At 38.2% G+C, this 25,973-nt stretch overlaps 1 protein-coding gene across 18 annotated transcripts in view; it reads right to left on the bottom strand.

The window, feature by feature from the left end:
* The window catches only part of MPHOSPH9 (M-phase phosphoprotein 9), a 71,634-nt gene that overhangs the window by 41,273 nt on the left and 4,388 nt on the right, over positions 1–25,973 (bottom strand). For 6 of the 18 annotated variants that reach the window (XM_038574836.1, XM_038574842.1, XM_038574840.1 and 3 more), the window contains 10 exons: positions 24,623–24,882; positions 20,527–20,680; positions 12,621–12,710; positions 11,894–12,414; positions 10,906–11,029; positions 6,814–6,904; positions 5,230–5,336; positions 1,455–1,580; positions 840–1,297; positions 342–497 (listed from right to left, as the gene is read on the bottom strand). In XM_038574836.1, coding sequence (XP_038430764.1) covers positions 342–497; positions 840–1,297; positions 1,455–1,580; positions 5,230–5,336; positions 6,814–6,904; positions 10,906–11,029; positions 11,894–12,414; positions 12,621–12,710; positions 20,527–20,680; positions 24,623–24,726 — 1,931 coding nt within the window. In that variant the 5' untranslated portion in view covers positions 24,727–24,882. Of the gene's footprint in view, positions 1–341; positions 498–839; positions 1,298–1,454; positions 1,581–5,229; positions 5,337–6,813; positions 6,905–10,905; positions 11,030–11,893; positions 12,415–12,620; positions 12,711–20,526; positions 20,681–24,622; positions 24,883–25,973 lie in introns of those variants that run through there. The other 12 variants (XM_038574850.1, XM_038574848.1, XM_038574847.1 and 9 more) reach the window with 6 other exon arrangements.

The following is a 25,973-nucleotide window of genomic DNA, read 5'->3' as shown; positions in this document are numbered from 1 at the left end:
AAAGGTCAAGAATTACTCAAGGACATTAGTTAGAGATTTCTCAGGAAATCTGTACATAGTACTAATCCATCCATAAACAATATTCCATTACATATACAAAATCTGCTCAACTATTTCAGTATTTTGTCCGTAAGAAACAAATGCCCTCACATCAGATATCGGTGTGCTCTAAGAGACTGGTTTAAATCTATAAAAATAATTACTTAGGCAAAAATATCTGTTAAAATTTTTAAATTGAAGCATATTTTCAAAGTCTTTTATCACACTATAGTACACTTTGGAAAAAATGATATAGCCAAGTTGGAGAAACACCAACTTCATAGTTGAATTATAAATTTTACCTGTCTACAAGAATTTGATTGGTTTTCTTCCAATCTTCAGCTGCTGAAATTTCCTTTGCCTCCAGTTTCTGTTTCAAACTATTTATTTCTGATTCATAGTAAGCTCGAAGATCCGCTATATGTCGAGCATGCTTTTCCTTTAGGTTCTGCCTAATTCTGTTGTTGAAGGCAAAAAAAAAAATTTCAGGCAAGCATTTCCTCACTCTCTATCCCACAAGAGAAACCAGTAACACAATCTTTCTCATAGCAAAAGTACAGCCTTTATTCCTGTGTACACCCACAGAAAACACAATAAGCACATTGATGACCAATTAAGCAAAAAAAAAAAAAAAAAAAAAAAGACATGGATTTTTAGATGTTCTACCTTAAAAATGCTGCTAAATTTTTTTTTTTTAAGATTTTATACATTAGGGAAGGTCAATAAAAGTCATTTTCATCATTCAAGCAGATGTCATACGAAATCTATTAACATTACAAGCCATGCACTGAAATACATACTTCGACAGTATCACAGGATCTTCCAGGGAAGTCAATGAGATGCACTCTGGGACACTGCTGACTGTCCCTGGAAGCTGGGACTGGCTGACTGAAGCTGAGGTTGCCATGACAGTGTTTTCTTCATCCACAGTGTTGACCGAGATATCATTACTAGTAATGGTATAAACTGAAGGAAACGTGGAACTGGTCCTACTTTCATTTTGGAATCCATGATTCTTCCAAGAGTCCACTGGTAAAGCTTTTGTATTTGAAGGATATTTTGGGAATCCAGATAACTGAGAAGCGATATTACTTGCTTGTGAAAATGAGTCTACATCAGAGTGACTAGACATACTAGGTTCAAGAACAGAGTCTGGTGAAAAGGATATTCTGTCATCGAGGGCATTCAAAAAGCCTTGTGGCTGAATCCCTGAAATCTGATTTGGCTTCATGTGTAACGTTGGGTCTAGAGTTAGTACCTAGAAATAAGACAGACAATAGTAAGCTTTTGCCCTCAGTACTCAGGGTTTGTTTTTGAGTAGGCTTTAGATCTCCTAGGGAAAATAAAGCTTAGGATAAAAGTTCAGAGTCACGAAGCATCTTTCATTTTCACTCCACAGAGTGTGGACAATTTACCTCTGGTGGATGATTTGGGTTGGAAGCAGAAGTGAGATTCCGCTCAGGTAACTGCTTGTTTTCCCTTTGTTTTTTATGATAAATATCCTTCAGTGATGGCAGCTTCATCTCATTACTAGTATTTGACTTAAAGATATGAAACAAAATTATTTAAATGGTATTATCAATGATGAAAAAAGTTTACTGATATCAAGATCAGCACCACAGAAAGATTTCTGAAAGATTTTAAATGAACTGAGACTCTAAACTTGTCCGTTATAAAACATACTTAGAAGTCCTTACCTGTTAATTACAAGTCTTCTGCAGAATGAAAAAAAATTAATATCCTCTAACAATAAATACTAAAGTGATAATCTGAACCTAAGTTATTCAGTAGCCTAAGAATACTTCCAAAGAATAAAAAACTTTGGTAGTTCCCCCTACTCAAGATAAAAATCAAGTTTTGAGGTAAGGAAAGACTTCATCATGAATGACCAAAGCAGGAGGGAAGACCTCTGGCTAAATTAATAACATGTGACTCAAGGGGACAGGTATATAGAGAGATTTACGTAGTTATTTACCTTTTTTTTTTTTTTTTTTTTTAAGATTTATTTCCTTTAGAGGCAGGAGAAATGAGAGAGCACACACACACAAGCATGGGGAAGGGCAGAGAGAGACACAGACAGAATCCTCAAGCAGACTCCTAGCTTAGTGAGGACCCCCTCCACCTCCTCACCCCTGCCAACACAGGGCTTCATCCCAGGACTCTGAAATCATGACAGGAGCCAAAATCAAAAGTCAGATGCTTAACTGACTGAGCCACCTAGGTACCTCTTCCTATTTTTTTAAGAGTTGGCAGACAAGGGCAGCCCTCGTGGCTCAGCGGTTTAGCGCCGCCTTCAGCCCAGGCTAGGATCCTGGAGACCCGGTATCAAGTCCCATGTCAGGCTCCCTGCATGGAGTAGAGCCTGCTTCTCCCTCTGCCTGTGTCTCTGCCTCTGTCTCTCTCTCTCTGTCTCTCATGCATAAATAAATAAAATCTTAAAAAAAAAAAAAGTTGGCAAAAAAAAAAAGTATTAAAAAGTGTTAAGAATTTAACCAATGGAAATAAGCCCCTTTTAAAAACTCATAAAATGGGGTACCTGGGTGGCTCAAAGGTTGAGCATCTACCTTTGCCTCAGGACATGATCCTGGGGTCATGGGATTGAGTCCCACATCAGGCTCCCTATGAGAGGCCTACTTCTCCCTCTGCCTGTGTCTCTACCTCTCTGTCTCTCATGAATAAATAAAATCTTAAAAAAAAAAAAAAAAAAAAACTCAAAATAAGAAGACATATTTCTACAGTTTGAAATTAGGGCTCTGCCACAATGGAAATGTTGCAAAGAGGTTTAAGCTTCAAACATTAAAACTTCAGCCTTAAATTACTTCAAGGTGAGATCTATTGTAGGGCATGATGGTAGACCATTTAACCCTGAGCCTCAAATTTAAACTGTGGACATTCTCTTAATGAGATTATAGATTCAGCAAGAGATCCACCGAAACCATTACAAGAATACAACCACATGTAGCTTTAACTTTGTGTTCCCTTTCTAGACCCTACACAGGCTGCAGAATACCATGAATTAATATTTTTTTTAAAAAACTCTCTAACTAGCTTGTGAATAAAATAATTAAACTTTTTGTGTGTGCATGGGCACCTGAGTGGCTTGGTCAGTTAAGTGTCTGACCTCAGCTCAGGTCGTGATCTCAGGATCTCAGGATCCTGGGATGGAGCCTCACCTTGTAAGGGTGGAGGCAGGTCTCCACTCAGCAGGGAGTCTGCTTATATCTCTCCCTCTGCCCCTCCCCCTGCCTGTCTCTCAAATACATAAAATCTTAAAAAATACTGTGTGTAAAGGCGTTGATTTGTTGAATGTAAACCCTTACAATTTACCATAATTTCTGTATTCCTACTTTAGAATTTTACTTTTTATATACGAACAACCTAAAGGCCCTATCAACTCCTAGTCCTTAACACGCAGAGCACTATGGATGTGGCCTCAAGCCTGAGGAATCCCTGCCTGTTGGTTTGGGTGAGCAGCTGGAATTCCTCTTTGAGAACTCACTGTACGAGGAACTATTTTTCACCATTTTCTACTTCTATGATTTCATATTTTAACATCTCTGAAGTGAGGATGCCTCTTATAATTAATAGCATCTCACATTGCTTTTGGTCAAGGAGCAACTGTGGCATCATAATTGTCATTGCCTTCTCATAAGCAAATATTGAAGACATCAAAATTGGCCAAACAGGTGTCAGCAGTCTAGAAGAAAATCCTAGAGACTACACTAGAACCCCTGAGAACCAATATTTAAGGGATGGTGAATCCTGTATGTTTAGCAATGTTCCCCCATCTGGGAGCCAAATGTAGGCCAGTCCCATATAACTACTAAAGCCAAGTAAAAACTCGGCACCAAGCCCTTTCCTCCTTTTTTTAAAGAAATGCCAAATCCTCAAAGCTCTTTGACGCTCAAGGAAAACTGTGTGGGAAAACACAGAAACCAACACTGAGTTGAAAACAGTGTAAGCCTCTGTTGGTTAAGAAGTTTTAACAAACATTTCACTTATATTGTTCTTTTTAAGTGTGTATAAGAGTTCTTTGATAAAAATCAATGTTTAATTAGGTCTACAAGCCCTTTAATAAGAATAAAATATAAATTCTACCTTATCAGTGTTTTCTTTGTAATTTTGGGGGCTTAGAATATGAAACAGAAGCCTTAAAAGTGATAGTATCGGGCAGCCTGGGTGGCTCAGCAGTTTAGCGCCGCCTTCAGCCCAGGGCATGATCCTGGAGACCCAGAATTGAGTCCTATGTCAGGTTCCCTGCATGAAGCCTGTTTCCCCCTCTGCCTGTATCTCTACCTCTCTCTCTCTCTCTGTGTCTCTCATGAGTAAATAAATAAAATCTTAAAAAAAAAAAAGTGATAGTATCTTAGAATCACCAATTTATTCATTTACTGATGGTGCAGATTATGTCACACACACACACAGTGAGCCCTGTAATCACAAAGCCCGCTAAACCTTGGCCCTTCATAATCTCACTTCTCAGCCTTCCTCTGTCTGTTTCTCTCTTTTTCCGCTCCTTCCCTGAAGGATGGAATGCTGGTTTCTGCCCCACTGTGAGAACTGATTTGATTGATGCACATGTGGGGTTTCTGCCCCACACATACGCTGTTCCCCACTGCCCTACTGATGCAGGTCACTCATGCTTACAGCTCTTCTGATTACTTTCATTGTAACCTCTCCTTTTCCCCAAACTACCTTCTACCACCTGACCAAACAAAATACAGAAGTGAGATATGTACATGGATGTACACAAGCTAGTTTTAATTTATTGTTCTGAAACAAAGAGAATATTTACATCTCTTGCTCAAAGAAAATTACTACATCAAATTAAAATACTCAAAATTATGATACAAATGGGTTAACAGGAGGGTGCAATAGGATGAAGAATCAAATCCAGGTGTAGGAAGAGCAGAAGTAGTTGTCTGCAGACCTACTGTATTTAGAATAGAAGGCACAAAATCATGTCATTTAATTTTACAACACATTATCTGGGCACTTTTAATTCCACTCTTAAGTAACTTTCCTATGACCCTATAGGCAATGAATGAGAGACCAAATATGAAAGCAGGTGTAATTTAAAGCCTAGGCTTTTGTCAATGTATCAGAAATTGGAAAACACAAAATTTATAATGAAATGGAGTATTTAACTACAATTGTATAATGCAAACAAACAATGTGTTTTTAAATTACCTGGCCTGGTGACATATCTGTGGAGGAGGCCGGTACAAACGTCTTCTCTAAAGTTTCAGGCAGGGAGTGATACATGTCCTTCTCTTCCAACTTCCAGTAAGTCAGTCCTATTGTGCACAAATACAAAGAATAGAAGACTGAGGAAAGAAAACAAAAATGCTAAGTGCTTTCTAGGATAAGTTATTTCTACATTTCTAATTTTCTAAAGAAAATCAAATATGAGCAGTAACTAGTTTTAGGCTATCTGGATGTGGGAAGTTGAATTTTGATGGCAAAGACTCTCTTAAATGCCTTAGCATGTAAGAGTTCTGATTTAAGGTTCCAAATATTTAAGACTGAAATATATTATTACTAAAAGGCAAGATATGGGGTGCCTGATTGGCTCAGGCAATAGAGCATGCAATTCTTGATCTCAGGGTTGTGAGTTCAAGCTTCATGTTGGATGTAGAGATTATTTAAAAAAATAAAAAAAGTCAAGATAAACTAGTGCAATCTAAAATATATTTCTTAAAATATAACAATTTCTTTATGGACAGTACATAAGAAGCAATATAAAGAATTCAATGGTTCAAATACATATTGAGTGTTGACTATGCCAGGCTGGGGAGCAAATGTGAAACATGAACAGTAAGTAAATCACAAGGTACCCAGTAAGTCAGAAGGAGTAAGCACCCTAATGGTAAGATTTAAAAATCAAGTAAAGGAGAATATGTAGTGTGTGTGGAGGGGTGTTCAGAGTTTGATTCACTGCAAGGTAACAAGACAGAGTAAGCATTTTAGCCATGTATGAGGGAGGTCCCCTATATAAGAGGTGGGAAGAACATTTCAAATATAGAAGCAGCAAAGGAGAACATATCTGGCACATTTAAGAAAACAGCCTCTCTGCTGAAGCAAAGAAAGGGAGTAGCAGAAAATGAGGTCAAACAGAACAAGGCTAGGTCTTGCAAGGCCTATGAATGCCTATAAAGACTCTGGCTGTTCTTCTGAGGGAAAGAGCACAGCAGGGTTTTGAGCAGAGGAGTCCCATGATCTGACCCATCTTTAAGAAGGATGGCATAGGCTACTGTGTTGAGAATAGATGGAAGGCTGCAAGGGTGCAGGCAGGGAGGCTGGGCAGGAAGTTGCAGGAACCCAGGTGACACGCAATGGGAGCTCTATGAGGGTAACAGCATGACGGTGGTTGAATTCTGGCAATTTTCATCCTGCAAAGCCAATTCATCCTGACAAACTGGATGTGAGATTGTAGGGAGAAAAAATCAGTATATTACATCATTAAAACTAAAATAAGCTTACCATGGAGAGTAAAGAATGGCTCAACAAAGGGTTTGAATTTCTTAATTCATTCTGGAGCACCTGGAAAATCCTGATAGGATTTTTGCAACAGTTTGAAATAACTCTTAAAGTATTTTTTCCATCTATCTTTCAAAATGCATAAAATAAATTAATGCCAAGTAAAGAAGTCAGATTTAGCAGAGGCACAACATAACATGTAACAGATTTACAGAAACCATTCTGATACACTGTATAGAATTATCTTCCTATTAGAAATGCAGATACGTTGTTATAAAAAAATAATTATCATACCTGTTCCTGAATCAGACATCCAAGAATCTGGACTCTCATCCGGTCTATTGAGGTAAAAAGCATGAGGATGCTTAGCAGCAGTGAAATTAGACTATAATGCAAGAAAGAAAACTATGAGTTGACAGCTAAAAATCATTAGGCACGAACTGCTGACCCAAGGAATGAGAGCCAAGTGTCAAATACAGGCACAGAGAAAGGGGGTTCATTAAGAAGTAAGAAAGTGGGCAGCCCCGGTGGCACAGCGGTTTAGTGCCGCCTGCAGCCCGGGGTGTGATCCTGGAGACCCGGGATCGAGTCCCACATCAGGCTCTTTGCATGGAGCCTGCTTCTCCCTCTGCCTGTGTCTCTCTCTGTGTGTCTTTCATGAATAAATAAATAAAATCTTTAAAAAAAAAAAAAAGTAAGAAAGCCTGGTTTTCCACACGATTACAAGAATGCAAAATGATAGGGATTAACTGTGAAGGATTTTCTTTTCCTGTATGTTTACAAAAGTTTGTTTTGCTTCTGTGGAATTGGAAGAACACTGGGAGCTGGTGCTACTTAAAGAGTTCAGAATGAAAATGTATTTATAATTTGCCAGCTCCATCCAAAAGAAATTCAAAGTGCCTGGAATTGAAGTCATTTAGTGTCAAAATAAATGTGAAAGCCATAACAATTCATCTTTATCATTAAAAGTACAATAATTCAAACTCTGAAGACCTCATTCAGTAATTAATATGAACTTCGAGTAGTAAACTATGTCTTACATATAGACAACTGGTTACTAATCCCAGAAAAAGCTCGAAATGCTTATCATCAATTCTAATAAAATTCTAAGCTATGGATGCCTGGGTGGCTGAGCGGTTGAGTGTCTGCCTTCAGCTCAGGGCGTAATCCTGGAGTCCCGGGATCAAGTCCTTCATTGGGTTCCCTGCATGGAGCCTGCTTCTCCCTCTGCCTGTGTCGCTCATGAATAAATAAATAAAATCTTTTTTAAAAAAATTAAAAAATAAATTTTTTTAAAAAAACTCTAAGCTGGGCAGCCCGGGTGGCTCAGCAGTTTAGCACCACCTTCAGCCCAGGGTTTGATCCTGGAGACCTGGGATCGAGTCCCATGTTGGGCTTCCTGCATGGAGCGTGCTTCTTCCTCTGCCTGTGTCTCTGCCTCTCCCTCTCTCTCTCTATCTCTCTTTCTCTGTCTCTCATGAATAAATAAATAAATAAAAATATTTTTAAAAAATAATAATAATAAGTAAAAAATAAAAATAAAAAAACTCTAACTGCTCCTCATAGTATCTCTGGAATTGTCACAAGAAATCTGTTTCCAGAGATGTAAAAAGACTATTTTTAATCAGAATTTTTCTTATCAGTTTCACCATTATCAAACTTTTAATTGCCGTTAAAAAGTATTTAAGTTGCATTTGCTTATAATCATCTGTGGACCTATAGCAAAGGTAAAGGGATACTGAGGGGAGGGACAGCACTCCACCTCAGCCTCCTAAGGTACCATTCAGTCTCTTGTTCATCAAATGAGAAATTCCTATGTCATCTTTTGTCTCTTCTAAAACTCCTACCTGTTCAAATTTCTGTCAAATCTCAGTATTGAACAGATCAGAAAAAGCTGACAGCAGAAGACTAAGTGAAAAATACCAAGTAACACATTTTGTCTTCTTCCCAACTCTGCTGTGCCAAACCTTCATGCACTCAGCCAACAACAGTGGGCTGGGAGGCTCATCTTGCCCGCTACCACTGCTGCGGTACTGAGCACACCAGGCCTGGCTTTTAATGAGAAAGAAAAGTATGGAGCCATGAAAAGTCCTTCCCAAGAAGCTGGCCAACACCTAGCATAGAAACCTTCAATAATGGCAGCAACAGTCCAGTTGTCCATCCGAGAAGCCACTCCCAAGTCCTGCTGCCCCAGAAATGGTAATGTCAAGTCTGTCCCCAAAGAAAATCCTTATGCTAAACAATAGCCATTTCAAGATGTGCTTCAAAATAGTACCCAAAAGAAACTGCCATTGCAGAAAGAGAAAACTGGACCCCAAGAGAATTCTGACCATAAAGATTCCCTGATTTAGACTGAAACTAGAAAAAAAACTAGAGAAGAGGAAAGATGAAATAGAGTTCCAACTTGGTGAATCCACAGAATTTAGTTCAGAATTATGCAGGTAAGAAAAGCATTTCAGGTGTGGAGCCTGGATTCACCAACTATCATTACCTGAAAATCTTTTAATACTCCAGTATCAATGAAACTTGATTTGCCATAATGATTTATTACCAAAAATATCACTCACCTTTAAAAAAAAACAAACAAACAAACAAAAAAAAACCAAAGAGGCACCAAGGTGGTTTAGTTGGTTGAGGGTCTGACTCTTGATTTTAGCTCAGGTCATGATCTCAGGGTCCTGGGATCAAGCCCCACATCAGGCTCCAAGCTCCATGGGGAGTCTACCTAAGACTCTCTCCCTCTGCCTCTGCCCATCCTCCCGTGTGGGCATGAGCCCGTTCTCTCTCTAAAATAATTAATGGATGAATCTTTTAAAAATTAATCGACTAAAATTTAATTAAAAAAAGGAAAAACACAACTGGTTCAAGAGATGATTAAAGAAAAGGGAAAGCTCAAAGGGAACTATCTCCGCCCTGCTGACATTAGAGGCAGAGCATTCCACCAGACAGGACAGACTTATCCTCAAGGGCATTTCTCAGGTGATTCTCCATGGAATCCAGGACAATAGACTAGGCCAATGATTCCCAAGCTTTGCAGCACTCAGAATCACCTGAGGAGCTTTTACACTCCCCAATGCATAAGGCACACCCCTGCCCAAGGAAGGCAGACCACCTGGTGTTGTTGGCCAGGCATAAGTAGATTTTTCTAAGCTCTTCAGGTGACTCTCTGTCAGGAGAGTTTGTTCTGTCTTTTTATTTTTATTTGTTTTTTAAAGGATTTTATTTATTTATTAGAGGCACAGAGAGAGGGGCAGAGACAGCAGAACACCCAGTGTTCATCCCATCAAGTGCCCTCCTTAGTGCCCGTCACCCGGTTTTTTGCTAGCCTCCCCAAAACTGAGTTTTAGTTCACGTAAAAACAGAAGAAAAACTAGTATGTATGAAAACATTTTCAGGCAGCCCAGGTGGCTCAGCAGTTTAGCACCACCTTCAGCCCAGGGTGTGATCCTGGAGACCCGGGATCGAGTCCCACATCAGGTTTCCTGCATGAAGCCTGCTTCTCCCTCTACCTCTCTCTCCCGTGAATAAATAAATAAAATCTTTAAAAAAAAAAAAAAAAGTGGCCAATTTCTAAAGGTATCAAGTTTTTTTTTTAAGATTTTTTTTATTATTATTTATTTATTCATAGACACACAGGAGAGAGGCAGAGACACAGGCAGAGGGAGAAGCAGGCTCCATGCAGGGAGCCCAATGTGGGACTTGATCCCAAGTCCCCAGGATCACACCCCAGGTTGCAGGCAGCGCCAAACCGCTGCGCCACCAGGGCTGCCCTAAAGTTATCAAGTTTTCAGAGAAACCGGATTTTGCAATTTCAATATATTATACTTAAACAATGTTACTCGATGATAATTTAGGCCAAAAGGGCTTCAAAGATGTTTAAAATTTACTCAGTATCTCTAACTCTTTAACAAAAACAGCTGCTAGATTAGCAAAAGGGCCACAAAGACTTTAAACATTTAATCTCTCATAATTTGGATTACAAATGGAGTTGTCTTGAAGCATTCACACATATGGTGCTACTTCTTACAACTTAATAGTAATACAAATTATTTGAGGGTTTAAAAAAAAGTTAAATGGATTACTCTCTGGCTAAATAAACGTAAACAGCTGCAGTACAAAGAGAATTAAGAGGACCTTTACAAAATGTTTTTCATATTTTGTAGTACTTTATCCCTCATTAGTTTTGATTTCCCGACTACTAAAGAACCAGTTCATAGAGCAAATCATTGCTTCCAATCCTCTGAGACACCCAAAGGGAGACAAGTCAATGGAACAAATTAATGCTACAAAAGAAAAGGCAAAAAACTTATGTTGATGAGCATCTAGTAAAGCCAATATAATTATCAGTAGCAGAAGCATCCCAGAATAAAATGACTTATCACCTACTTTCTCAACTGGTGATTTCCTGGCTTGCTCATTTCCTTGCATAGATTTTGAACACCCTTCTTCTGTAAGCGCTCTCTTTGGCTGGTTCTGCTTCAGCTTTTGTGCCCATGATGTTATAGATTTGCTATTCAAAAAAAGAAAATCGAAATTATGCTCTTTAGACGCTGTCCTTACACATAAAACTAAAAGATATTGGCCAGTGGAAAATACTTTGAGTTTTCTAAAAGCAGAGAAAGGATGGATTTTTATCAATTCACCTACACTTCTTTTTACATTTTTTTATTATCAAAGGCAAAGTGAACAAGACTAATGGTGATTAATAATACATACAGCTGTAGCCACAGAATAAAACAAAACTGATCATAGTGGCCCATTCAAGTACTCAATATATCTCTACAGCAAAAGCTTCTTTATTTATAAGGACTGTTAATTATACTCACAGCTACACTAGATCTGTGTTGCTATAACTACTTATTTTAGAGGACACATTTTCAAGTATAAAACTGAACATTTAGGGTAAATGACATAATTTTAAATGATTATTTGCTTTACAAATATCCAGCCATAGTTGTCATTAAACTTAGAAAAGCTCCTCTTATATACAAAAATGAATGAGTATGCTTGTGTATGATTTTTGGTTTCAAATTACATGCATATGAGTGACAAAATTCCACTGTTGATATATTTCTATACTCTAATTTTTAGCAGGTTTATAGTGACCAGAAAAATAGGAACGGTATTTTTCTGGCAAGGCCTCCCACCTTAAGAGGTTAGTAGTCCTACAACATTGCAAATGGAAAGAAAGTCAGATGTTGGTAATACATAGTATGCTTTATTTCCATTTGCCAAAGGCAATAAATACAAGACTTTGGTAAAGCTAAGCATTCAAATACATCTCATTTTATTCTCAAAAAGGAGCTTGATTTAAAGATTCTAAATTTAACAAACAAGTAAACCTCCCTTCAAATGATGGAGAAATTCTACTCACCTATTTGTTTTTCCACTGTATACTTCTGAAATCTTATTTTCGCCAAGAAAACTGTGTTCAAATTCACCAGGAAAAATGGAAATATCTTCCTTTAAAGATGGACAGAACTCTTCGGCGGTGTGTATATGAAAACTCTTGTTTTTTACACCATCTACAAGTGACTCTGTCTGCCCCAAAGGTGCACCAAACTCTCCTTCAGAAACCTCTGCGTGCTCCATGAACTCCTTAGAGTCCTTAGATTTGTAGGTATTTAATTCAGAGACACAAAAGGTACCATACCCACTGCTCACTGAGCTACTATCCACATTGCAGTCTGGTTGTGACGTGGATGTTTCTTGCTGCATTTCGTATTCTTTAGACTTAGGATAACTGATAATAGGTTCATTTCTCTCACTATTTTCAGAAAAAAAACCCATTTGACTTTCTGAAGAGAATTGTTTGCTTAAAGAAGTATCATAGGAAGCCCAGGAAGCATTACTGGTCTGTAACTTGACTAAATTTTTTATCTCCTCTTGTATACGCTGAAAATAAAATTACAGATTTGGGTAAGAAAGTATACTAAACCTTATATTTTCGTAAATACTATGAGAATATTGCTTAAAAATATGAGCTATTACTCTATAGAATGTTTTAAGTAAAATAAACAAAACTGGTATAAAGTATTAACTGCTGCTTCTTGCAAGTCTTAGTTTTATAAAAAAAAGAATCAATATAAATAACAACTTACTTGAATTTGGTTGTGGAATTGTTCCTGCTGGGCAACTATCTGTTCTTGGCATTGTTTTTCCACCAAATTGAATAGCTGTAACCACCTGGTCTATTAAATTAAAAGACATTTTAGTTAAAAATAATTTTTCAAGTAATATTTCACAGAAAAATCCTCCAGTGGGAAAGAGCTTTTTTAAAATCTATTTTTAATGTAAAATGTATAAGCTGAATTAAATAGTTATAAAGCCATATTTAATGCAAAAATACAAAGGCACAGGCGTGATCACTTCTTTCTTATGTAACCTATAGTCTGGGTAAATTTGAAGGTGTGGGTAAATCTTTTTTTTCAAATGACATCTTAATTTGATGTCATCTGCTATCATTTTGATTCATCAAGAATTGGCAAATCTACTTTAGATTTGTCTTAAATTTTTCTTCCTTCCCTGGTAATAAAGATTTTCTTAAATAATTCTTAGAGGGCAGCCTGGGTGGCTCAGCGGTTTAGCGACACCTTCAGTCCAGGGTGTGATCCTGGAGACCTGGGATCAAGTCCCACATCAGGCTCCCTGCATGGAGCCTGTTTCTGTCTCTGCCTCTTCTCTCTCTGTGTCTCTCATGAATAAATAAAATCTTTAAAAAGATAATAATAATAATAATTCTTAGAAAACAGAATCCCACACCTTAAAACAAGAAATAATTTAGTATTATAGGAATTAAATCCCCAATTTGTTATTTAAGTAAAAACAAAAACAAAAAAAAAGTTTTCAAGTCAGATACTGAAGTGTTTTTTAAGCACTACAGCTGAAAAAGGAATGAAAAATTCACTGTGAACTGGCCTAGCATGCCCTCCAGTCACTTTTAGGTCCTGATCCAAAGTGACTCTCAAGAGGAGCCAGTACTCATAACCAGGCTACAAAAACATAGCAGAAAAGGGGGCAAGGAGATCTCCAGAGGCTAAATTCAGTCTCAAGGTTAGTGTACTTTCAAGGATGCCTGGGTGGTTCAGTGGTTGAATGCCTGCCTTTGGCTTGAGGTATGATCCTGGAGTCCTGGGATAGAGTCCCACATCAGGCTCCCTGCATGGAGCCTGCTTCTCCCTCTGCCTGGGTCTCTGCTTCTCTCTCTCTGTCTCTCTGTCTCTCATGAATAAATAAAATCTTAAAAAAAAAAAAAAAAAAGGCTAGTGTACTCTCAGTAACAGACTTTATGCAATAATACACAATGTGAATAAATAGCTAAAATGAAAAATAGCTTCCCTGTTTAAAACCTTTCAACTAGGGATCCCTGGGTGGCGCAGCGGTTTGGCGCCTGCCTTTGGCCCAGGGCGCGATCCTGGAGACCCAGGATCGAATCCCACATCAGGCTCCCGGTGCATGGAGCCTGCTTCTCCCTCTGCCTATGTCTCTGCCTCTCTCTCTCTCTCTCTCTGTGACTATCATAAATAAATAAAAATTTAAAAAAATAAAATAAAAAATAAAAAAATAAAACCTTTCAACTAAAAAAAAAAAAAAAAAAAACACCTTTCAACTGTTCTCCTGTCTTCCTTATAGGGCACTGAATGAACTGGCCTGTGCACAACTCCCAATCTAATCCCTCTCTTTCCCTCTCTCAGTGCACACCAGCCTCACTGGCCTCTACCTTTTCCCTAAACATGCCAAAACTGTCTTCTACCTCAAAAGCTTTGTCACTGTACCCTCTACCCAGAAAGTTCTTTGCTCTTATGCTTCTGCCTTTCTGCAATTTCAGCTTAACTGTCACCCTCTCAAAGATAGCTTTTTCCCCAAACCATTCTACAGTTGCTCTCTGTCATCCTGTGTATTGCCTTTATAACATTTACCGCATGAGAGAGCATCTTGTTCACTTTGTTAACCTGTCTCCAGCATCTAGGACACAATGCAAGGAAAGAGTGGGCACTCAGACAGTCTGAGTGTATAAAAATGGAATTTCAGGGGCCCATGGCTGGCTCAGTTAGTAGAAAATGCAACTCTTGATCTTGGGGCCCTGAGGTTAGAGCCTCACGTTGGGGATAGAATTACTAAAAAGGGGGGGGGGAGGGGCAGCCCAGGTGGCTCAGCAGTTTAGTGCTGCCTTTAGCCTGGGGCCTGATCCTGGAGACCCGGGATCGAGTCCCACATCGGGCTCCCTACATGGAGCCTGCTTCTCCCTCTGCCTGTGTCTCTCTATGTGTCTCTCATGAATAAATAAATAAAATATTTAAAAATAATGTGAATTTGTAGCTGATTTTTTTCTTGGTAATACAGACTACACAATCTAGAGGCCCTTCAGATTAATGCTGAAAGCCAGTTCTATAACCACAACAGAGCAGAATTAAGTTGAAACTTATATAACAAGAATGCCTGGGTGGCTCAGCAGTTGAACATCTGCCTTCAGCTCAGGGTGAGATCCCAGGTCCAGGAATCTAGTCCCACATCGGGCTTCCTGAGAGGAGCCTGCTTCTTCCTCTGTGTCTCGGCCTCTCTCTGTGTGTCTCTCATAAATAAATAGTTTACCAAAAAAAAAAAAAAAACAAAAAAAAAAAAAAAAGAAAGAAAGCTATATAACAGTATTAAAGAGAAGAAAGTAAAAACTCAGGATTAGAAAAGGAAACCTTCAGGACAGCCCTGGTGGCTCGGTTTAGCGCCGCCTTCAGCCCAGGGTGGGATTCTAGAAACCAAGGATCGAGTCCCACATTGGGCTCCCTGCATGGAGCCTGCTTCTCCCTCTGGCTGTGTCTTTGCCTCTCTCTCTCTCTGTCTCTCATGCATAAATAAATAAAATCTTAAAAAAAAAAAAAGGAAAAGGAAACCTTCAAATTGAAATAGAACAGTACTGATAGCTAGTATTAATTCCAAATCACCTAGCTTCAGGTTAAGGTAGACTATATCAAATTCAGATCCTTATCTTCTCAATTTATCTACAACATGAAGTAAACATGAAGTAACAAGAAATCAGGCAACAGTTTTCTTATTAAGTTACACTAACTTAAGAAATACTTTAGGCGTTATTTTAACCTGATAAAGTTATTAATAACACAGTATTAAACTACAATAACAACAAAACAAAACTACAATGACAGACTAACATACATAACCAAAAAAATATGGCTTCATATTATGTGACATACTTAATGTTAATCCCATCCTTATTATCATTTTCTTATTTAGGATACAAATGAATAGGGCTTACCCAAGATATAAACTGGTAGAGAAGATTTTGTTCTCCTAGTCAGATTTTATAATATTCTAATTTTCAATAAACATATTTAAGAACATTATAAATGCAGCAAATAACATTACTCACAGAATTACTATTATTCATTTCTAACTAAAATTAATTATATGACCTGCGATTTACATACTTTTGGAGAATTTGAGCATCTAACTAAAGCTTTCCCCTGCACACAGCTTTTGATGCTATTAGCCTAAAAGGGGTTGCTGTAGTCTGGCCTCATAAGTATCCCATTGGCTTTGACATCCTAGGGATTCCCAGCTCTCCACTAATAAACTGTGTGGTCTTCAACAAGTAAATTTCACTTGTGCTTCTTATGAATTCATAAAATGGGAAGAGGGATCCCTGGGTGGCGCAGCGGTTTAGCGCCTGCCTTTGGCCCAGGGCGCGATCCTGGAGACCCAGGATCGAATCCCACGTCGGGCTCCCGGTGCATGGAGCCTGCTTCTCCCTCTGCCTGCGCCTCTGCCTCTCTCTCTCTCTCTCTCTCTCTCTCTCTCTGTGTGACTATCATAAATAAATAAATAAAAAATTTAAAAAAAAAATGAGAAGAGTAATACTTCATAGGTGGCTGGGAGGATTAAATTTTAAATTCAAACATGATGCATGTGAAGCAGTGATCTCAATGGGGGAACTGTATTTTGAAAACCTGTGAGGTCATGACTGTCACAAAGATAGTGAAGGCACTACCAGCACTTAGTGGGCAGTCCAGGGATTCAAATCACAGGACAGTCCCCAACAATGAAAAACTATTGTGTCCATTTTATATTATAAAAATACCATGTATTTTGCACAGCTTTCCAATCACCAAATTGTCTAGGAATCCAACCACAAAGATGTTAAAGTTTGTCTCAGAGCTTGATCAGAAATTGATCACCATTTCAGAAAATCAAGTCACACACACACACACACACACACACAAAAAAAGAAATAAAGAAAATCAAGTCACCAAATGCCATGCTGGATCATCAATACAATACAGTTGTATCAGTCCATGTCTGCAGCTGCTGCCGTCCTGGTGAGTCTACATACAAACCCCTGACTGTGCTTCATTTTGTCTTCTAACGTGGATGTACCTGAGAACTTATATACTGAAATATCTGTTTTGATATTATAAATAAGTTTTTATTCCTCCTCCATGTCACAGTTAAGAGGATGATAGTTTTTGAGGTGGGTACATGCAGGATATATTTGTGAAGTTCACTTCAGGATAATATCAGCAGATGTTATTTTTAAAATTGTAAAATGTATTTGTAAATTAGTAATTTAATTGTAAAATTATAAAATGAGGGCTTTGGGTCTAATGAGGTTGAAAACCACTGACAAAAAGTGTTTACTGCTTGGCAAATAGATAATAAATGGTACACTTACAGTAACTATTACCATATAACCATTGCTCTTTCATACATAATCAGTAACCCTAAGTGCTAAAATAATGAATTAAGACAAATTAGCTAATAATGTGCTTTAAAAATTTACCATTACAGAAATATTAGAAACAGCAAATATTTAAGAATATATTAAATTCTATGTAAATGTGTTAAAAATTATTCTCCATGAATCAAAATGTATAACCTTCTCAAGGTTAAGCAACAATAAACTTAAGAATTCCAGGAAAGAGGGGATCCCTGGGTGGCTCAGCGGTTTGGCGCCTGCCTTTGGCCCAGGGCGTGATCCTGGAGCCCCGGGATCGAGTCCCACGTCAGGTTGCATGCATGGAGCCTGCTTCTCCCTCTGCCTGTGTCTCTGTGTCTCTCTCTCTGTGTCTCTCATGATTAAATAAATAAAATCTATATAAAAAAAAAAAAAAGGAATTTCAGGGAAGAGGTTTTAGAAAGAAATTCTAAAGAAATCAGATCTCCAGAGCTCTGAGCTCCACAGAAGGTTTTATGTTTTGTTTTAATAACATAGATTTTCGGGATCCCTGGGTGGCGCAGCGGTTTGGCGCCTGTCTTTGGCCCAGGGCGCGATCCTGGAGACCCAGGATCGAATCCCACATCGGGCTCCCAGTGCATGGAGCCTGCTTCTCCCTCTGCCTGTGTCTCTGCCTCTCTTTCTCTCTCCCTGTGTGACTATCATAAATTAAAAAAAAAAAAAAAAAAATAACATAGATTTTCCCTTATAAATGGTAGAAATCAGAGAAATGTTACTATTTCTGAAATGAAGATGAAAGCACGAAATTTAGGGAAGAGTCAGGAATAAGACTTGCACAATCCTTAGCCTTCCAATTCTTCCTAAAATGGTACACACTAAAACATCAGAAGATTTTGGTTTTTTTTGTATGACACAAAACACACTAATACACTGTGGAAATTCTACTGAAATGACTAGAAGGATATTTCATATTCTGTCAAAGAAAGAAGTATCTTAAACTATTGAGTGGGGGGCACCTGGGTGTCTCAGTTATACATCTGCCATCAGCTCAGGTCATGATCCTGGGATCCTAGGGTAGAGCCCCAATGGGCTCCCTGCTCAGCGGGGAGCCTGTTTCTCCCTCTGCCTCTGCACCTCCCCACTACTTGTGCAAACACGGGCACAGTCTCTCTCTCTCAAATGAATAAATAAATTTAAAAAAAAAACTATTCACTGAATAATCAATTACATGTCTACATTACAAAAATTAAGTAGTCAATTATTATTAAACATAATAAAATAATAGTATTGTATCACAGCTGAAGGAGAAGGGGTATATAGAAACTGGTTCAAATGTTAAAGTGTAAGTATCTGGTTGGAATGCTGGCTTATAAAAATCTGGTGGGTTTTTTTAGGTTTATTTATTTATTCATGACAGACAGAGAGAGAGGCAGAGACACAGGCAGAGGAAGAAGCAGGCTCCCTATGGGGAGCCGAATGCAGGACTTGACTCCAGGACCACAACCTGAGCCAAAGGCAGACGCTCAACCACTGAGCCACCCAGGTGCCCCAAAAAACTGTATCTTAAATTCACAAATATATTCTGAAACTAAGATGCCCATTTCAAAGTACTAAAAGTAACATTTTTCTAATTAAACTGTGAATTTGCCGGCAGCCCCGGTGGCACAGTGGTTTACCGCCGCCTGCAGCCTGGGGTGTGATCCCGGAGACCCAGGATAGAGTCCCGAATCAGGCTTCCTGCGTGGAGCCTGCTTCTCCCCTCTGCCTGTGTCTCTGCCTCTCTCTCTCTCTCTCTGAATAAATAAATAAATCTTTTATAAATAAAATAAATAAACTGTGAATTTGCCAGAAGAGTAATGCCTTATTTTTTTAAAAACATGCTAATTAATACAGGTTCATAAGCTAATGAGTAAGTATATTATGGTAAACATTTCACAAAACATTCCATTTTTAATTACATCATTCTATAGGTCTCTTACTTTAGCATATACTGATTATCATACAGAAAAAATATAAAAACTGTACAGAACATAACTGAATTTTCTTAAAGTCTTCAATAATAATTGGTCATTTTTATAACTTCAATGATTCTGGATAATGAATACAAATAATTATACTTAGGGGTGGCTCCTACTGAACCTTAAACCAGGGGTATTCCTTCATTCCGTGTATAATACATTTGGAAAATAACATAAATAATGATCTTAAAAGTATGATAAACATTTAAAAGCCATTGTTCCCTAAAGAATTTAATAATAATAATGTTTTATACATTTTTATAAAGCATTACCAAATCCAGCCTTGGAAAAATCTAACTAGTGCATTTTTCTGTGAAACAAAATTTATGTATTCTCTTAACTGTTAAATGTTTATATCACAATTTAACCTATGGACCAAAAATAAATAAATAAATAAATAAATAAATAAATAAATAAATAAATAAATAAATAAATAAAATAAAAAACCTATGGACCAAAGAAAGAACTACCAATATGAAAAATCAACATAATTCAATATATCACAACTACATGTGATAAGGCATTACTAAATAGACACCTTAATTTAGAAGTAATCAAAATATTTCAAAGGATTTGGGTTTTTCAAAACGATAACAATTCTGTATGAATTACTTAAAACATTAGAATTAGTAACAGTAAGGCAGCCCAGGTGGCTCAGCAATTTAGCAATTTAGCACAGTCTTTGGCCCAGGGTGTGATCCTGGAGACCCGGGATCCAGTCCCACATTGGGCTCCCAGCATGGAGCCTGCTTCTTTCTCTGCCTGTGTCTCTGCACCTCTCTCTCTCGCTGTCTCTCATGAATAAATAAATAAAATCTTTTATAATACTGGAATTTTCACTTCCCTGAACAAAGCTAGCATTTTAGTTGACCTTTAAAATATAAATTACTGGGACGCCTGGGTGGCTCAGTGGTTGAGCGTCTGCCTTCTGCTCAGGGTGTGATCCCGGAGTACAGGGATCGAGTCCCACATCGGGTTCCCCACAGGGAACCTGCTTCTCCCTCTGCCTATGTCTCTGCCTCTCTGTCTCCCACGACTTAATAAATAAAATTTAAAAAATAAAAAAAAATAATAAAATAAAATATAAATTACAGAGTCTAATCACCAATATTTGTTCAAACATACTTTTGATCATCTTTTTTCTTATTCGTTCAATGTTGCTCCCCAATTACTATATTTGATCACTTTATTATAGCAATAATATCATACTCTTTAACATATAAACTTCTATTAATTTAGAGTTTAGTGGAGGCACATTTACAAATATATTTTTTAAAATTCCACAAATAAAACAAAACTAGATACCTCACAGTTTTTCCAAAGTTCCAAATCAGTCTTTCCACTGTTTTGTAGCTCTTGCATTAAAGAGGTGAGGACTTCAAGTGGACCTTGAATTACAGATGGTCTGGTCTTCCCTGAGAAAGAGGATACCCCATTTGTACTAAGGTGGGGACTACTTCTGTTGAAACATAAATAATTCAAATGGTTTTCTTCATTCTACAAAGTGTTGAATAATTCAGCAGTTCAAGTTTAGCAGAGTAGTACAAAACCACTGATATTTAATCCTTCTTAAGGGCATCTCATTTGTTTAAAATCTGATCACATTTGTCCACAAAAGGAAAACAGCAGTAAAAAGACAGCACATATTTCTTTAAAGAACCCCACAGAAAGACCTCCAGAAGTGAGAGAACACTCCAAAGCACTAGCAGAAAATAGAAGTTTCTGCTATACAATAAGAAAAAGGTCCCAGCTTCTCCAATCTCAATCATTCCAGAGGATTATTTCACTCTACTGTAAGAACAGCCCTTTTTTTGTAGTGAAGATTCTTTCTCTACTGGCCAGACTGTAGTCAAGTCTTGTTAATTGGATCCCCCAAAGTGGGCTTGATAAGCCGATGCTTATCTTTGAACTATCTTTGAATAAAAGCTGTGCCAAGCAAATTAGCAGCAAATATTCAGGACTTAGCCTATTCATTGTGTAAAATAGCACTGATTCTTTCCAGGAAGACTGCTTTCCCAAACTTGAGAGGAAGTTATTTCAGATTTGCTTTATAAAAACACAAAGCATAATTAAGGACAATAAACTCTGTTTAAAATCCAGTCTGAAAAAAAAAAAAATAAAATAAAATAAAATCCAGTCTGGGGATCCCTGGGTGGCGCAGCGGTTTGGCGCCTACCTTTGGCCCAGGGCGCGATCCCGGAGATCCGGGATCGAATCCCACATCGGGCTCCCGGTGCATGGAGCCTGCTTCTCCCTCTGCCTGTGTCTCTGCCTCTCTCTCTCTCTCTGTGACTATCACAAATAAATAAAAACTTAAAAAAAATAAATAAAAATAAATAAATAAATAAAATCCAGTCTGGGGGTAGCCCCGGTGGCGCAGCGGTTTAGCGCCGCCTGCAGCCCAGGGCGTGATCCTGGAGACCCTGGATCGAGTCCCACGTCAGGCTCTCTGCATGGAGCCTGCTTCTCCCTCTGCCTGTGTCTCTGCCTCTCTCTCTCTGTCTCTATGAGTAAATAAATAAAATCTTTAAAAAAAAATAAAAATAAAAAATAAAAAATAAAAAATAAAATAAAATCCAGTCTAAGAGGTCATTCTCATTTATTTATCGATACCCTACATTGTTTCATAAAGAATTCATTAAAAAGGGGATCCCTGGGTGGCTCAGCAGTTTAGTGCCTGCCTTTGGCCCAGGGCATGACCGTGGGGTCCCAGGATCCAATCCTGAGTCGGGCTCCCGGCATGGAGCCTGCTTCTCCCTCTGCCTGTCTCTCTGCCTGTCTCTCTCTCTCTCATGAATAAATAAAAATCTTAAAAAAAAAAAAAAAAAAGAATTCATTAAAAAAACAAAACACCCTCAAGAAAATAACAGAAAAAATAGCAATGAGGAAGATCAGAGAAAGATTAATAAAAATTCAAGGGAAATAACATACATGTTGTCCATAATGGGTTTAACACGGTTGAATAATAATCAAGTCTAAATTTGACAGGTTTAACTGCCAGTCACAATGAAAAGAGAGACAAGTTCAGTTACATAATTTCATTAGAAAGGCACAATTAGGGGGCATCCAGCTGGCTCAGTTGGTGGAACACATGACTCTTGATTTTGGGGTAGTAAGTTCAAGCCCCATGCTGGAGGTAGAGATTACATTTTAAAAAAATTTTAGGGGTGCCTGGGTGGATCAAGATGTTGAGCATCTGACTTTGGCTCAGGGCATGATCCCAGGGTCCTGGTATTGAGTCCTGTACCGGGCTCCCTGCGAGAAGCCTCTCTCTGCCTGTGTCTCTGCTTCTCTCTCTGTCTCTAATGAATAAATAAGTAAAATCTTTAAACAAATAAAAATAAAAATAAATTTTTAAATAAAATATTTTTAAGGGGGGGGGGCCACCAAATGATACAGGAAAAAGACTTTCACTATGTGGGTATAGATTACAAAGGCAGACATCTCTCCTGGACCATTTCCCACACACATTTCCCCTGCTTTTACTCTGCATTCTTGTTTCATATGTTCTTGTAAACTGCTTTAAATTCCTCCAAAGGAGGGAAGAGAATGAACAAACTTTTTAGAGAATTAATGCATTTAGGGAAGCCCAGGTGGCTCAGTGGTTTAGTGCCGCCTTCAGCCTAGGGTATGATCCTGGAGACCTGGGATGGAGTCCCACATCGGGCTCCCTGCATGGAGCCTGCTTCTCCCTCTCTCTCTCTGTCTGTCTCTCATGAATAAATAAAATTTTTTTAAAAACCATTAATGCATTTAGGGGTGCCTGGGTAGCTCAGGTCACAATCTCAGGGTCTCGGGACTGAGCCCCAAGACAAGCTCTCTCGTCGGTGGAAAGCTGGCTTCTCCCTCCCTGTGCTCAGGCTCTCTCTAATAAATAAATAAAATCTTTTTAAAAATCTTTTAAAAATTGGTGATCCCGGGGTGGCTCAGCGGTTTAGCATCTGCCTTCACACCCGTGTGATCCTGGAGTCCTGGGATCAAGTCCCACATCAGGCTCCCTGCATGGAGCCTGCTTCTCCCTCGGTCTGTGTCTCTGCCTCTCTCCTCTCTCTCTCTGTCTCTTATGAATAAATAAATGAAATCTTAAAAAAAAATCTAAAAAAAATTAATGAATTTATTTACTATACACAATTTCTTTAAGATCTATTATGGTTAGGGACACCTAGATGGCTCAGCTGGTTAAGCATCTGCCTTCAGCTCGGGCGGTGATCCTAGGGTTTGTGGTCAAGCCCCACATCGAGCTCCCTGATGAGCAGAGTCTACTTTTTCCTTTTTCCCTCTCTCCCTGCTCAAGCTCGCTCTAACACATAAAGACATTTGACCCTTTACCAGTAGGCCCCAGACTGCTGTGTTGTTGCTTCATTGTACCTGCTTGTTATAGCTGGTCTCCTCTCTCTTGGGCTCTGCCTCTTTACTGTTTTTAAGTACCAGAAATTTAGAAATCAAATAATCACATTTTTCAGATTATGTACAAAATGAGAGCAAATAGGCTCTAAATAAAAACAAATCAAACAAGGGATGCCTGGGTGGCTCAGCAGTTGAGCATTTGCATTTGGCTCAGGCCATGATCCTGGGTCCCAGGATCGAGTCCCATATTGGGCTCCCTGCATGGAGGCTGCTTCTCCCTCTGCCTATGTCTCTGCCTCTCACTCTGTGTATCTCTCATGACTAAATAAATCTTTTTTAAAAAATGGGATAGTTTAAAACGAAAATGCAAGGGACACCTGGGTGACTGAGTGGTTGAGTGTGTGCCGTGATCCTAGAGTCCCGGAATCAAGTCCTGCATCGGGCTCCCTGCAGGGAAGCCTGCTTCTTCCTCTGCCTCTCTGTGTCTCAAATAAATAAATAAATAAATAAACAAACAAACAAACAAACAAACTGTAAAAAAAAAAGAAAATGCATAAAATGCATTGTTCGACAGCATCTATTTTTGTCCACTAAGGTATGTTTTTTTGCTTACTTCCTAATATTCAACTTTGCTACTTTCCCACATAGGTGAGGTAGTTCTGAAATATTAAACATTTAAAATGTAGAAATATTTAGGCAACTAAATTTTAAAGAAATGCTTATAATCTATCAGAAATTTTTAAAAGTAAAACAATATTTAAAAAAAAAAAAGAAATTTTAAAAAGTGTAAAGAGAACTATAATTAGGGAAATTTCTTTTTCACAATGTTCCCACGCAAAAGGACATGGCCTCTGGGATAAATGAAAAACAGAGAAAGACTGAAACTACTCTCAACTTAAACAACTTATCCCTGAACAGTTCCTGGTCACCAGCTGTTGTTGTTATTTAAATGGGAACAAAAAACTATGACACTATTTGGGTAAATTATGCAAATAAACTTATTTTGATTTGTTGTTACATTAATAAAATAAAAATCTACCTATCCCATTCTTACCTATTAGTATTTAAGTTCAGTCCAAAAGGGGGAGAATTTTTTATATCAGATTCTACAGAACATGAAGTTTTTCGTAAGGATTTCACCAAATCAAAATCTTCCATAGTGTACAGAAATTGTTATACTCTCTTATTTGAAAATGTAGGTTCTTTCAATGTTTGAAGAAACTGAATCCGAGTCATCTTCAGATGCTTCATCGTCTACAGGCATTTTCAGTTGCTAACATTCAGAACTGTGAAATATTCTAAGCTCCCAAGAGTCTGAAAATGAATGGAGGAAAAATATACTATAAAAAGCCACTAAACCTAGCAACTGTCTTTTCACTACTTTGGCAATCTTCATCCTTTTATACAAGTCTACAGTAAGAAGAGCAACAGTTTAATAGTCAAAATGCAAACAGCCCACATGTTCATCAATTGATGAACAGAAAAACAAATGTGCTGTATTATATACATAAAATGGAATATTTCTCAACCATAAAAAGGAATGAAATAGGGGTGCCTGGGTGGCTCAGTGGTTGAGTATTTGCTTTCAGCTCAGGTTGTGATCCTGGGGTCCTGGGATGGAGTCCCGCATCAGGCTCCCTGCAGGGAGCTTGCTTCTCCTTCTGCGTATGTCTCTGCTTTTCTCTGTGTTTCATATGAATAAATAAAATCTTTAAAAAAAAAAAAGAATGAAATATTGATACATACTACAATGTGGATAAACACTTAAGTATTACGTTTAAGTAAAAGAAACTCAGTAAAAGATCACATGGTGTAGGATTCCATTTATGTGAAAAATCTAGAATGAGCAAATCTCTTGAGACAAAAAGTAGATTTATGGTTCCCAGAAGTTGGGGGAAAGAGACAACAGAAGTGACCAAAAATGGGTATGGAGTCTATTTTGGGGGTGATGAAAAGTATTGGAATTATATAGTGGTGATGGCTACATAACCCATCTGTGAATACACTAAAAACCTATGAATTGTACACTTTAAAGGGATGCATTTTATTTTTTTTTTTAAGATTTTATTTATTATTCATGAGAGACAGAGAGAGAGAGACAGAGAGGCAGAGGCAGAGACACAGGCAGAGGGAGAAGTAGGCTCCTCGCAGGGAGCCAGATGTGGGACTTGATCCTGGTCTTCAGAATCATGCCTCTGGGCCAAAGATGGTAGCCACTGGAGCCACTGGAGCCACTCGGGCTGCCCAAAGGGATGCATTTTATGAGGTGAATTATATCTCAAAAATCTACAATAAGGATCATTTGCAAAAAAAGTAGCATCATCTTTTCCCTGTAGTATTTCAGAATTTTATGTGTTTAATTATTAAGTTTCTAGACACAATTCTACTCTAACAATTGGAATACT

This window comes from Canis lupus, chromosome 26 (genome assembly GCF_011100685.1).
Source record: "Canis lupus familiaris isolate Mischka breed German Shepherd chromosome 26, alternate assembly UU_Cfam_GSD_1.0, whole genome shotgun sequence".
NCBI classification, from domain to species: domain Eukaryota; kingdom Metazoa; phylum Chordata; class Mammalia; order Carnivora; family Canidae; genus Canis; species Canis lupus.
Note: the sequence above shows the minus strand (reverse complement) of the source record. Positions and strands in the feature narration are given on the sequence as shown.